This window comes from Dermacentor silvarum, chromosome 11 (assembly GCF_013339745.2).
Source record: "Dermacentor silvarum isolate Dsil-2018 chromosome 11, BIME_Dsil_1.4, whole genome shotgun sequence".
Classification (NCBI taxonomy): Eukaryota; Metazoa; Arthropoda; class Arachnida; order Ixodida; family Ixodidae; genus Dermacentor; species Dermacentor silvarum.
The window spans coordinates 8,616,253-8,631,513 of NC_051164.1; the positions used below are offsets into that span (position 1 = coordinate 8,616,253).

Consider the following 15,261-nt stretch of genomic DNA (forward strand, 5'->3'; position numbering starts at 1 on the left):
ATCTCCAAGCTTGTGCTTGGCCTTCTCTGCTTGTGTGGCGAATCCCAGCCTGCTGGACCCGCATGCGCCCGAGTGTTTTTCTTTTTTTTTTTCCCGTTCACGCGTGCCACGTGTCCCTCACTGTGCGGGCGCTACGTGCGCCAGGTGTTTGCGCTTCGCGGGTGCACACCGCGCTTCCATCCTGTGCTGCCCACGTTTCTTTGTTTTTTTTTTTTTTTTTTTTGAGCTCCACGTGAGCGCCAGCCTCCCCCACGTGCGCGTGCTTATGCAGTGTCTGTGCGGCGAGCGATAGCCCGTCCCTGTGCCCGCAAGTACCCACGCGCGATGGAGAACTTCGTGGCCCCCTCCGCCCGAGTTCCCCGCAAGGGGCACCGACGCTCGGCTAGTGCGACGGCGCCTATACCGCAGTCCTTGGGCCTGGAGCTTCAGCTACGCTACGACGCCCAGGCAAGGGCTGCGGAAATCGTCGACCAGTGGATCGCAAAGCATGCCGCGGCCACCCAGTGCCAATCCGGCACGACCGACACTGCCGCCGACGCTCCGGCTCCTTCTGGAGAGGTCGGAGACGATCTCCCTGCGGCTACACAATCTCCCGCGGCACTGCAGCCCTCGGATACCGTGGAGCCAACCATGGTAGAGCTCCCCGTGACCTCCGATGGGGAGGAAATGGATGAGACAACCACCCGGAAGCGCGGCCGAGACAGCGAGGATGAGGAGGAACTTCCCAAGCAGTCAAGGGGCCCCGGCGCCCACTCTGACTCAAAGCGGAAGCCTCTGACACCTCCTTCCACCCCTGCTGCTACCGAACCAGTCCCGGCCGCGGCTACCAGTACAGAGGGGCCTGCAGACACAACCGCCGCTGCAGAAAAGACCTCTCCATTTGCTGCTCCTGGCAAGCCAGCCACCACCACCCCTGGAGTTGCTGCTTCTCAGAAGACGGCAGACTCACACCAGCCTGAGCCGCGCCGAAAGGCGCCGCCACAGACCGCCGCTGACTTCCTGAAAAGGAACCAGCGGCCAGCCACTAATGTGGCTACTAAAAAGCAGCTGAAGAAAACGGCCAAGGGCAAGCAATCCCAACCGGCTGGCGCCCCCCAGGCCCGTTCCAGCTCGTCACAGGGCGCCCCAGCGGCGACTCCAGCAACCCCCCCACAGCAGGCTGGCCCCAGACAGCGGACCCCTGAAGCCTCGACCAACCTGGCGGGAGGCAGTGAACCTGCAGGCAGCACCCCAGAGGTTCCTGACGACTTCCGTCTGGTGATGTCCCGCGCTGCCCGCCGCCGCAACAAAGCCACCGTGGCCCTGCCTGCAGATCCCGCCGTGGCAGGTACGGTCCTGTTCCGACGCTGCAGCCTGCCCTGTCGCTGCAGCCTGCCCGCGTACCGCACGAGGAGCACAGGGTTTGTCTACGGAGTTGATGGAAGCCACAGCGATGCCTAGCTACTGGAGGGAATCCAGAGTAGCATCCCCGTCCTGGCTGCCACTCGTCAGGAGAGCACAGTGGTTCTCCGGTTCGCCGGCCCTCTTCCTCCTGAAAGTGTCAGCATCTTCCGGCTTCGCTTCACCGTGCGGCCAGCCCGCTCTCGCCCACTCCAGTGCAAGCAGTGCGGACGCCTTGGCCACGTAGCAGCCACGTGCAGATGGCCCAACAGCTGCAGGAACTGCAGCCGCACGCACCCGGCTACAGAACCCTGCAGCAGCCAAGCTCGCTGCACCAACTGCGGAGGAAACCACCCTGCCTGTACTCCTGCCTGCCCCAGATGGCAGGAGGAACGCAAGGTGGCCACCATCCTGGCTACCTCCTCAGTGCCACTGTCCAGACATGCAGTCCGGACAATGGTGCGAGAGGGCAACCCTGGGGCTAAACCAGTCAGCACTTACGCCCAAGTTGCTGCTGGCCACCGGAGACCAGCCCCCCCAGGCACCCCAGTCTTCCGCGGCCCCCGGCGGGCAGCCAACCACTCCCGCTGCCCAACCAGCAGCCAAGGCGACCCGGCCCCCGGCGACTCCTGCTGCTGACCCCAGGGACGCCATCATTGCCTCCCTGCAGCTCACCCTCCGAGTGGTAAGCGAGCTCCTCCCAGCGGGCAGCCCGCTGAATCCCTCTGCCTCCAGGCAGGGGGACTGCAGGGAAACAAGGACAATCATGGCTAGAGACCGAGGAAGCAGTCGACGTCCACGGGTGCTGCAGTGGAACGCGAATTCACTGCGGCGGCGGCAGGCGGAGCTGTGCTTACATCTCCTCCAGGAGGAGTACGACGTGCTCGCACTGCAGGAGGTGTACGTGACGTCAGGAACCCTACGCTTACCAGGCTACGTGGAACACCTGAGCACCACTTCCTGCACTCTCGACACATGCACTGAGGCACCCTGCCGGACGGTCGGCCACGACCAGGGAGCGGCCCGATGCGCCGTGTTCGTGCGCACGAGCATCCCCCATGCTGCAGTTCCTGTGGACGACCTGGCCGGGGGCGCGATGGAGCGCTGCGCGGTCACTGTTCGCATAGGCTCGTGCGACACGACCGTGGCCAGCATATACATCCGCCCCCGCCTCGCCTGGGATGCCACCAGCCTGCTGCAGCTGGCAAGCCGCCTGGGGAAAGATTCCCTCCTATGTGGAGACGTCAATGCCCACCACACAGCCTGGGGAGGACGACGCTGCTGCACCCGTGGCCGTGCCATCGCGGACATCAGCCTTCGCGCAGGCCTCCTGATCCTCAACAGCGGAGAGGCAACCTACGTTCGCCGAGGTGTGCGCACGGCCATAGACCTCAGTCTTGCGACTGAACGCTGTGCGTACACCTGGACAGTCTGCCCTGACACATGTGGGTCCGACCACTTCCCTGTCATCCTCTGCCATGACGGGGGTCGGGCCCCCCGGAGCAGGGTCTGCTCCACGGTGAACTGAGCCCACTTCAGGAGACACTGCGCCGGCGATCCTGCGGATGGCGATTTCTTCAGCCACATAAAGAACAGTGCCACGGCCGCCACCGTAGTGTCACGAGTGCAGCCAGGAAGTCCTGTCCCTGACCTCCGGCAGCTGAACCTCTGGGCCGCAAGGAGGAGGGCAGAACGCCGGGCTATTCGCACGGCTGACCAGGGAGACTGGACCACCTACCGGAGGCTGGATGCTGTATGCAGACGTCACGCCAACCAGCGCCGTCGGCAGAGCTGGGCGGGTGTCTGCAGCTCCATCTCCTCCGCCACAAGCAGTTCAACGGCGTGGCGTCTGCTACGAGCACTCCAGCAGGGCCCAAGCATCCGGCAACCCATCCTGGCCGTTGCTGTATCTATGGGGCTGACGGAGACGGCTCTGGCTGACCTCCTGGCCAGCCACTTTGCCACCCGGCCACCAGTACCAACCCCTGATCCAGCCAGCATGGTGAGAGCTGCAGCAATGCACACCACCCACCACCCGGACTGGACGATGGAGTGCGTGGCGGCCCTATGCGATGAGCCTTTCCAGCTCTATGAGCTGACCAAGGCCCTCGACCGTTCCAGGCGGCGAAGCGCCCCGGGAGCAAACGGGATAACCTTCCAGATGCTCCGCAACCTGGCGGACGCTGAGAAGGCCCGGCTCCTGGACTGTCTCAACGCTCTCTGGAACAACGGCCAGCTCCCCGAGTCATGGCTCACTGCCATAGTCGTGCCCATACTGAAGGCACGAAAGCCAGCCACAGCTCCATCGTCCTACAGGCCTGTCTCCCTTACATCTGCGGTCTGCAAAGTCATGGAGACCATGGTCCTGGTGCGCCTGCAGTGGATAGCCAGGGTGCTGGAGTTCTTTCCGGAGCAGCAGACTGGCTTCCGGAGTCGCTGCTGCACAGCCGACTCCATCGGCGACGTCGTATCGACACTGGAGCAGGCCAGGAGTGAAGGAGAGGCAGCCCTGCTGGTCCTCCTGGATGTGCAGAGTGCCTTCGACGGCCTGCCCCATCAGGTGGTGATACACGCCCTCGATGCACTGGGAGTGTCGGGACGCATGGAGCAATTCGCGCGTGCCTTCCTGACCGGTCGCTCGTTCCGAGTGCGCGTGGGCACCGCACAGAGCTCCCCGCGACCGGTCACGGCAGGCGTGCCTCAGGGATCGGTGCTGAGCCCCTTCTTTTCCAACGTGGCCCTAGCACGCCTGCCCTCATCCATCCCGAAGGGCCGGTGCTTACCAGTGCACTGCTCAGTGTACGCAGACGACATCGCCCTGTGGACCAGCGGACCACGACGCAGCCTTCCTGCAGTCCGGACCTGCCTCCAGGAGGCCGTGGACGCCTCGGTGGGCCACCTAGCTTCCGTGGGCCTCACGGTATCGTCTGCCAAGACCAAGGCTCTCCTGGTGCATCCTCGTTCGGCCACCCGACGGAGCACTGCCTGTCTCAGCGTAGGAGGCACCAAGATTGTCACAGACCCCGGTGAACGAGGCGCAGACGCCGGACTAAATTCCAAAGCCGACTTATCAGCTTCCGAAAATAATCCCACGAAAGCAAGGACGATTAAGAGTGGGCCCTCTGGTGCGCCAGCGAACGCCGGTTGCTGTCCAAAGAGCGAGTCAGAGCCCAGAGTTGTCAAGACACAACAAAATATATTCTTCACACAAGGCAGTTACACACACACTTTCACACTTAGGCTAGACACAACACAATGCAAATCAGATGGGTATTAACAAACACAAGAAAATAACGACAAGCACAAGAGTCCAACACGTAAAGTACAAAATAAATAGGAACACTAAGTGTCCAATCGTATTCACCGTGCTGGTTGGTCTTGGAGTCGGACGATCTCGGCGTAACTTGGGGGCAAATCTCGAAGAAGGAACTTCTTCCGGAAATGCAGACGCTCGATGAATTCGTCGACTAGCTTGCCGGGGAATCCCCTTCTTCCGCAGACGCTCGGTCTTCACTTTACATCACTTCACTGTGCGGACTCAACTCCTGAATTCCTCACTGGACTCCTGGATTCCTAACTGACAATGCTCGCACGGCGTTTATATAGCCGTCGACGGTCCTTCTCGAACATTCGATCGGAGTTGTGATTCCGTAGCACGGCCAAAGCTTGGGAAGCTTCTACTCTTTTCTCGTACCTTCGACCGCTGCTTTCGGAACATTCTCGAGGGGGGGGGGGGGGGGTGATGATGACTCATGCTGTTCACGCACGCTCACGCTGTTGTTATCTCTCTCGGCTCGCCGGGTGAGAAGGAGTCTCGGCGCGCGCGTGTGTTCTCTCTCTCTCTCTCCGGTTAACGTCGCTTCGTCGAACCTCGTTCCAGACGTTTCGGCGCCGTTGTTAGCGTGGTTGCTTGAGGCGTATGCGCTCTCCCCCTCTGTTGAAGTTGCCGCGGGACCGGCGTGTTCTTTCGCTGGCTTGCGCGGCACTCGGCGCGCGCTTTGATTACGCGCTCTTTTGTGACACTGCCCCCCACTTTAAGAATATTATGCAATAATATTCAAGAAAACACAAAAGAAGCGCGCACAAAAGTCCACTACGCACGAGTCCGTAGGTCCATAATTCCGTCCACCACAAATCACACATCACTCGCGATGCATCGAATACAAACGCAAGTCACACAAGTACACTTGGACTACAGAATAACACATCGCTCGTATAACTAGTACACTTATATTATACAATAATACATCTCTCGCGTAACAAGACAATCATAAGAAATATAACATGTGCAACAAGTATACAAAACTATGACAGGGTAGTTTACAGAACAGAAACAAATACATAAACATAAACATGATACATAAACAAACACTCGGTGCACTCAATCAAAACGCTTTGCACCACGGATAATCGTCAACGGCTCTTAAATTTAAATTTCCGGTCCTTGGTTTTTCGATGGAAGGCTTCGAATTGTGATTATGAGTCCCGGTCGGTTATTTTCGGAATTGGGTCTGGAAGGGAGCTGGGAAAGTTTTGCCTGAACCTTTGTTTGAGTTCGGTTGTCCGCTGCCACGGTGCTCTCGACAGCAATGAATGGTTTTCCGCGAGCTTCTTCAATCGTCGAGGGTTCGATCTTCGACTCTTCTTCCAAAGGTTTCGGATCGTCTGGGGCGCGAACTCCCTCGATGTTCCCTAGAATTAGGTCATACAGTTGGCTGACCATGCAAAGCGCAGTGACATACCCACTGTAATAGGGGGTATCGACCTCAATTTTGGCTTCGGCAAGCTTCCTAGCCGTACCATCGACTAGGTAAACTAAAGTGGTTTCGCCCGTGAGCTCCTCGTCTTTGACCAGGTCCCTCCGCACGATCACTGTGCTGGTGCCGGAATCTCGTAACACCGTAATTTGTTTGCCTGCCATTCTTCCGGCATGTACAGGCATTCCCTTATCGGGAAATTCGGGGCGTTGGGTCATCACCGCATTAACGACCGGAATTCTTTTTCCGTCTCGAAGTTCTACAAAGCCGTCGTTTATGTCTTCTTCTTGATGTTTTGGTGGGGCATACACACAGGATGCTTGGGGAGTTTCCTTCACTCCGTTGCGACACGAATCGGCTTTGTGCCCCGTTCGCCCACATTTAAAACATTTAACCTCGTTGGGGCGCGTAAAGTTGGTCCGACAACTGCTAGCATGGTGGCCTAGTCGGTTACAAAGATAACACCTCGGAACAGGCTTCGGAGGGTTTCTTCTTTCATCGGATGCCGGTTTCTTTGCGTCCTCTGGCTCCTCTTTTCTGATCTTGGAGAGATTGGTGCCTCCCTGTGCTTCCAAAAATTGATCTGCCAATTCCAACATATCTTGAAGCGTTTTGGCTTTCCTTTCTTTCAGATAGAGTGACAGGCTCGGGTGGCAACTGATGAGGAATTGCTCCTTGATCAGAAGCTCTCTAAGCGCACCGTACTCCTGTGCAGTCTCTGAAAGTTCGGTCCACCTATCAAAATAGTGACTGAGCCGCGCGGCAAATTGTGTGGCAGTCTCGCCATCGGCTGGCTTACCAGTCCTAAACTTATCTCGGAAGCCTTCTACGGTGAACCTAAATCTTTTCAGTAACGCAGCTTTCACCCTTCCATAATTAGAGGCATCGGTCGGCGTCAGCCGACCGTACACACTAAGTGCTTCGCCACTCAAACACGTGCTCAACGCAGTGGCCCATTGATCCTCTGGCCAATTCTGGCTTTTAGCAACTGTCTCAAATCTGTGCAAGTAAGCATCCAGATCATCTTTTCTTTCATCGAATGCCACAAGCAGTTTGCTTGGGTTCAGACGGAAACTAGTTTCTTCCTTTTCAGTGCTATCGACTCTTGCCTGGGCGGGAGCGTCTGTACGCTGCTGCAATCGAAGTCGTTCGAGTTCTAACTCATGCTGTCTCTGTCTTTCTCTCTCAGCTAATTCAGCTTCTCTTTGTTCTTTTCGCTCCATTGCCTCTCTTTCTTCTTTTATCTGTCGCTCTTTCGCTTCTCTTTCTTCTCTTATCTGTCGCTCCTTTGCTTCTCTTTCTTCTTTTCGCTCCATCGCCTCTCTTTCTTCTTTGGCCCTTTCGGCCGCTAGCCTTTCTCTCTCTCTTTCTAGAGCTTCTTTTTCCTTCTGGCTAACCCACTTCCGTAGTTCCGCTCCGGAAAGACCCATCTTCTCACCAAGGACAACTAATTTCTCAAGATCCATAATGCCCTTCCAAAATCTAGCCGCGTGCAAAAATATCTGCCTAGATTTCAACAATCGAACTGCTCTCTGCACACAAGTTAGCGAAACGTGGTGCAACACTCAAAATCGTTTACAATAGCAATGTAAACGACCCTAGGCTCTTTCTCCCTACTATGGACACACAATTTGCACCAGAAAGGTCCTGTCGCGGACGCCAGAAATATTGTCACAGACCCCGGTGAACGAGGCGCAGACGCCGGACTAAATTCCAAAGCCGACTTATCAGCTTCCGAAAATAATCCCACGAAAGCAAGGACAATTAAGAGTGGGCCCTCTGGTGCGCCAGCGAACGCCGGTTGCTGTCCAAAGACCGAGTCAGAGCCCAGAGTTGTCAAGACACAACAAAATATATTCTTCACACAAGGCAGTTACACACACACTTTCACACTTAGGCTAGACACAACACAATGCAAATCAGATGGGTATTAACAAACACAAGAAAATAACGACAAGCACAAGAGTCCAACACGTAAAGTACAAAATAAATAGGAACACTAAGTGTCCAATCGTATTCACCGTGCTGGTTGGTCTTGGAGTCAGACGATCTCGGCGTAACTTGGGGGCAAATCTCGAAGAAGGAACTTCTTCCGGAAATGCAGACGCTCGATGAATTCGTCGACTAGCTTGCCGGGGAATCCCCTTCTTCCGCAGACGCTCGGTCTTCACTTTACATCACTTCACTGTGCGGACTCAACTCCTGAATTCCTCACTGGACTCCTGGATTCCTAACTGACAATGCTCGCACGGCGTTTATATAGCCGTCGACGGTCCTTCTCGAACATTCGATCGGAGTTGTGATTCCGTAGCACGGCCAAAGCTTGGGAAGCTTCTACTCTTTTCTCGTACCTTCGACCGCTGCTTTCGGAACATTCTCGAGGGGGGGGGGGGGGGGTGATGATGACTCATGCTGTTCACGCACGCTCACGCTGTTGTTATCTCTCTCGGCTCGCCGGGTGAGAAGGAGTCTCGGCGCGCGCGTGTGTTCTCTCTCTCTCTCCGGTTAACGTCGCTTCGTCGAACCTCGTTCCAGACGTTTCGGCGCCGTTGTTAGCGTGGTTGCTTGAGGCGTATGCCCTCTCCCCCTCTGTTGAAGTTGCCGCGGGACCGGCGTGTTCTTTCGCTGGCTTGCGCGGCACTCGGCGCGCGCTTTGATTACGCGCTCTTTTGTGACACTGCCCCCCACTTTAAGAATATTATGCAATAATATTCAAGAAACCACAAAAGAAGCGCGCACAAGAGTCCACTACGCACGAGTCCGTAGGTCCATAATTCCGTCCACCACAAATCACACATCACTCGCGATGCATCGAATACAAACGCAAGTCACACAAGTACACTTGGACTACAGAATAACACATCGCTCGTATAACTAGTACACTTATATTATACAATAATACATCTCTCGCGTAACAAGACAATCATAAGAAATATAACATGTGCAACAAGTATACAAAACTATGACAGGGTAGTTTACAGAACAGAAACAAATACATAAACATAAACATGATACATAAACAAACACTCGGTGCACTCAATCAAAACGCTTTGCACCACGGATAATCGTCAACGGCTCTTAAATTTAAATTTCCGGTCCTTGGTTTTTCGATGGAAAGGCTTCGAATTGTGATTATGAGTCCCGGTCGGTTTATTTTCGGAATTGGGTCTGGAAGGGAGCTGGGAAAGTTTTGCCTGAACCTTTGTTTGAGTTCGGTTGTCCGCTGCCACGGTGCTCTCGACAGCAGTGAATGGTTTTCCGCGAGCTTCTTCAATCGTCGAGGGTTCGATCTTCGACTCTTCTTCCAAAGGTTTCGGATCGTCTGGGGCGCGAACTCCCTCGATGTTCCCTATGATTAGGTCATACAGTGGGCTGTACCATGCAAAGCGCAGTGACTTACCCACTGTAATAGGGGGTATCGACCTCAATTTGGCTTCAGGCAAGCTTCCTAGCCGTACCATCGACTAGGTAAACTAAAGTGGTTTCGCCCGTGAGCTCCTCGTCTTTGACCAAGTCCCTCGCACGATCACTGTGCTGGTGCCGGAATCTCGTAACACCGTAATTTGTTTGTCTGCCATTCTTCCGGCATGTACAGGCATTACCTTATCGGGAAATTCGGGGCGTTGGGTCATCACCGCATTAACGACCGGAATTCTTTTTCCGTCTCGAAGTTCTACAAAGCCGTCGTTTATGTCTTCTTCTTGATGTTTTGGTGGGGCATACACACAGGATGCTTGGGGAGTTTCCTTCACTCCGTTGCGACACGAATCGGCTTTGTGCCCCGTTCGCCCACATTTAAAACATTTAACCTCGTTGGGGCGCGTAAAGTTGGTCCGACAACTGCTAGCATGGTGGCCTAGTCGGTTACAAAGATAACACCTCGGAACAGGCTTCGGAGGGTTTCTTCTTTCATCGGATGCCGGTTTCTTTGCGTCCTCTGGCTCCTCTTTTCTGATCTTGGAGAGATTGGTGCCTCCCTGTGCTTCCAAAAATTGATCTGCCAATTCCAACATATCTTGAAGCGTTTTAGCTTTCCTTTCTTTCAGATAGAGTGACAGGCTCGGGTGGCAACTGATGAGGAATTGCTCCTTGATCAGAAGCTCTCTAAGCGCACCGTACTCCTGTGCAGTCTCTGAAAGTTCGGTCCACCTATCAAAATAGTGACTGAGCCGCGCGGCAAATTGTGTGGCAGTCTCGCCATCGGCTGGCTTACCAGTCCTAAACTTATCTCGGAAGCCTTCTACGGTGAACCTAAATCTTTTCAGTAAAGCAGCTTTCACCCTTCCATAATTAGAGGCATCGGTCGGCGTCAGCCGACCGTACACACTAAGTGCTTCGCCACTCAAACACGTGCTCAACGCAGTGGCCCATTGATCCTCTGGCCAATTCTGGCTTTTAGCAACTGTCTCAAATCTGTGCAAGTAAGCATCCAGATCATCTTTTCTTTCATCGAATGCCACAAGCAGTTTGCTTGGGTTCAGACGGAAACTAGTTTCTTCCTTTTCAGTGCTATCGACTCTTGCCTGGGCGGGAGCGTCTGTACGCTACTGCAATCGAAGTCGTTCGAGTTCTAACTCATGCTGTCTCTGTCTTTCTCTCTCAGCTAATTCAGCTTCTCTTTGTTCTTTTCGCTCCATTGCCTCTCTTTCTTCTTTTATCTGTCGCTCTTTCGCTTCTCTTTCTTCTCTTATCTGTCGCTCCTTTGCTTCTCTTTCTTCTTTTCGCTCCATCGCCTCTCTTTCTTCTTTGGCCCTTTCGGCCGCTAGCCTTTCTCTCTCTCTTTCTAGAGCTTCTTTTCCTTCTGGCTAACCCACTTCCGTAGTTCCGCTCCGGAAAGACCCATCTTCTCACCAAGGGCAACTAATTTCTCAAGATCCATAATGCCCTTCAAAATCTAGCCGCGTGCAAAAAATATCTGCCTAGATTTCAACAATCGAACTGCTCTCTGCACACAAGTTAGCGAAGCGTGGTGCAACACTCAAAATCGTTTACAATAGCAATGTAAACGACCCTAGGCTCTTTCTCCTACTATGGACACACAATTTGCACCAGAAAGGTCCTGTCGCGGACGCCAGAAATATTGTCACAGACCCCGGTGAACGAGGCGCAGACGCCGGACTAAATTCCAAAGCCGACTTATCAGCTTCCGAAAATAATCCCACGAAAGCAAGGACAATTAAGAGTGGGCCCTCTGGTGCGCCAGCGAACGCCGGTTGCTGTCCAAAGACCGAGTCAGAGCCCAGAGTTGTCAAGACACAACAAAATATATTCTTCACACAAGGCAGTTACACACACACTTGCACACTTAGGCTAGACACAACACAATGCAAATCAGATGGGTATTAACAAACACAAGAAAATAACGACAAGCACAAGAGTCCAACACGTAAAGTACAAAATAAATAGGAACACTAAGTGTCCAATCGTATTCACCGTGCTGGTTGGTCTTGGAGTCGGACGATCTCGGCGTAACTTGGGGGCAAATCTCGAAGAAGGAACTTCTTCCGGAAATGCAGACGCTCGATGAATTCGTCGACTAGCTTGCCGGGGAATCCCCTTCTTCCGCAGACGCTCGGTCTTCACTTTACATCACTTCACTGTGCGGACTCAACTCCTGAATTCCTCACTGGACTCCTGGATTCCTAACTGACAATGCTCGCACGGCGTTTATATAGCCGTCGACGGTCCTTCTCGAACATTCGATCGGAGTTGTGATTCCGTAGCACGGCCAAAGCTTGGGAAGCTTCTACTCTTTTCTCGTACCTTCGACCGCTGCTTTCGGAACATTCTCGAGGGGGGGGTGATGATGATTCATGCTGTTCACGCACGCTCACGCTGTTGTTATCTCTCTCGGCTCGCCGGGTGAGAAGGAGTCTCGGCGCGCGCGTGTGTTCTCTCTCTCTCTCCGGTTAACGTCGCTTCGTCGAACCTCGTTCCAGACGTTTCGGCGCCGTTGTTAGCGTGGTTGCTTGAGGCGTATGCGCTCTCCCCCTCTGTTGAAGTTGCCGCGGGACCGGCGTGTTCTTTCGCTGGCTTGCGCGGCACTCGGCGCGCGCTTTGATTACGCGCTCTTTTGTGACAAAGATACCTTGGAAGAAGACAGTCATGTACCTGGGACTGCAGATCGACCACCTGCTGACCTGGACTCCCGCTGTAAAGGCTGCCGTGGCCCAGGTCCAGAGAGTCCAGAAAGCCGTGAGCCGCATTTTCTTGAGGGGGCGAGGATGCTCGACATCCTGGGCGCTGCGTCTGCATTCTGCAGCCGCCACCTCCAGGCTGCTCTACGCCTTGCCACTCGTCACGCTGTCAGCAACCCGGCTGAGACGTCTGGAGCAGCTACACAGAGGCTTCATCAGGAGCGTGCTGGGGCTGCCCCGGACCTCTCAAATAGCAGCAACGCTCGCAGAGGCGGGGGCGTGGCCTCTGTCCCTCCTGCTGCAGCAACGTGGCCTGCTGCACATAGACAGGCTGGCCCACGCCCCTGACGGAGAACGCCTGCTCACCCGCCTGGCGAGCCGTCCCTCCTCCAGGATGGGGAGCCTCGTCGACACTTACCTGGCAGTGGTCGGCCAGGTACCCCCAGCACCACGATTCCCGCCACCACACGAGAGGCCCCTGGTCATCACCACCTCGCTTGAAGGACACAGCAAGCGGTGATCATCCAGCTGCGTACTCCTTCAGGTGGCTACCTCCAAGCTGGAGGAAGAGCTGGCGGGGAGATTGCTCGTCTTCACGGATGGTTCCGTCCTCCCCGACAGCGGCTCAGCCACTGCAGCCTGTGTGGCCCCCGCGCTCGGCAGGGCATCGACCTGTCGACTTCCCTTCTCGGCCAGCTCCACGGCTGCTGAGATGGCGGGCCTCCACCTGGCCGCAGACCTGCTGGCAGCCGAGCCTCCTGGGGTACCGGTCGCAGTGGCCAGCGACTCGCGAGCTGCTCTCCAGGCTGTGTGCCTCCCGGAGAGGGCTGGCTTCAGTGCAGCCCTCCTGGTGACGAAGCTTCACGCGCTCCGTGCCAGTGGTACTGATGTCTCTTTGCACTGGGTACCTGCTCACGTGGGGATCCCGGGCAATGAAGAGGCAGATGCCTTGGCCAAGGAGGCACGGACACGGCACCCAGCCAGGCGGTCGTGTCATCGGACTACTCCAGGAGCACCTTGCAACGACTGCTGCTGAGCTGCCACCCCGACGCACGCGTGGCAAGGCGGAGCCCTCCAACACGGCTGCCTGACAGGGGACTGACCAGAAGGGAGAGATCCCTCCTATTACGCCTTCGGATTGGCTGCTGCTGGACAGCCGCCCGAAGCTTCCGCCTGGGAAGAGCAGACTCCCCAGCCTGCTCTATGTGCGGGGCAGACGAAACACTGGAGCACCTCCTATGTTCCTGCCCCGCACTCGACCAACACCGCAACACCATGGTGGCTCAACTCCGCCGCATGGGCCTACCTTCTGGTACCAGCACGGACCTGCTGCATCCAGCCCGCAATCCCAGCCAAGTGTTCAAGGTGGTCCTCGGCTACCTTGCGGACACTATGCTGGCTGAACGGCTGTAGGGACACCCTGCCCGAGACGAGGACGACTGCCCTCTCCCTTCCACCCTTCTCCCACTATTTCCTTCTTTCTTCCCCCCATTCCCCTCCCCTCAGATGCTGAGCCGTGCTCCCTATAAGGGCTGCAGAAGGGCCCCACCCCGAACCTCTACTACTACTACGATTTCATCTCCATTGACGTCATACGGAACCTCACGGCGACGGCGACGGCGACGCCGACGGCAGAAATCTGCTTTTGAGTATCCATATAATTGCTATCGCAATAAAACAGCGGCCGCAAATGTCAACTTAGCCGAGACGCGCTCACCCATTGACGGCGACGCGACGCACCAGGCCGCATTTTTCTTTTCTTGCGATAGCAATTATATGGACACTCAAAAGCAGATTTCTGCCGTCGCCGTCGCCGTGAGGTTCCGTATGACGTCAATGGAGATGAAATCGTCGCCGCGCGCCGAACGCTGTATGTGCGAGTGAAAGGGCGTGAGGGGCGCGCGCTTTCACGGGGAGTGAACGCACGGCGGAGAACAAACGCGCGTTCTGCGCCGTGCTCGCTTAAGGGCTGCACAAGTGGGCGTCTCTTTCCTCCTTTACAATCACCATATATGTAGTAGTAGTAGAGGTTCGGGGTGGGAAAAGATGCATATTTCTGAAGCCCTTATAGGGAGCATGGCTCAGCATCTGAGGGGAGGGGAATGGGGGGAGAAAGAAGGAAATAGCGCGCCTTCTTCCGACGTGCGAGAGGCCGTGGGGGAGGGGGAGAGAAGGGAGGCGACGTTTAGCTGCGGCACCAAGTGCCTATTTATATCAGAGGCTCCGGCAACAGTTACCAACGCCGCGCGCATTTTGAGCGAATGCGGGCAAAACGCGGACGGCGTCGACAACAGTTCTGCGTGTTGCCGGTGCTGCTGCATGTCCAAGTTTATACAGCTGATAAAGCTAATATCATTACTCCGTATAGCTCTCTACAATTTTGCTATCGCAATTGATGCTTCGCCTTTCAGGTGAAACTGCGAGATTTTTTTATCCCGTGGCCGTGGTGCTACCTATACTTGCGGACTACTTTCTGTGGCAATGAAGGGAAAGCTACGGGCGCGTGTATCCTGCACATGTGTTACCGCGCTGAGTAGTCCGGCAGCGTTTGACAGTGCTTTTGGTTGCCCGGAACGGACGCTGAATCGACGCAGCTTTCACGTGCTACTGTTTCGCGTTTTGCCCAGACGCGGAAGGGAAAAGCTGCAAAATAAGTAAACTTTTATGCTCAGTGGTGTGTTCTGTCTTATTTACCTGTTGCTAATAAGCTGTTTATGTTTTCTCTTGTCCAGCCTAAACCAACGTGGATTAAAACGCGGGACTCTATTCAGAAGCGCTCTCGCTTGTGCGCGCTTTGCCTAAGTAGTTTTCGCTTCATTGCCACAGAAAGTTGTCCGCGAGTATAGTAATTTGAAGTGAATGCGTCACGAACGCGCTTGGGACACCGTCGCGCATGCAAGCCGACGCGTTCCATCGCCGATGGCTAGCGCCGTTCGGCCGAGCCAAGCGGCCGACAATGCAACTACGGCTGTCACATTCGCTCCCAT

General features: G+C 55.4%; 1 protein-coding gene across 1 annotated transcript; it reads left to right on the forward strand.

The window, feature by feature from the left end:
* Positions 1-324: 324 nt before the first annotated feature.
* On the forward strand, positions 325-1,440 carry LOC119433627 (proteoglycan 4). Its single transcript, XM_037700883.1, has one exon. The coding sequence runs from the start codon at positions 325-327 to the stop codon at positions 1,438-1,440; it is 1,116 nt and encodes a 371-aa protein (XP_037556811.1).
* Positions 1,441-15,261: the final 13,821 nt, after the last annotated feature.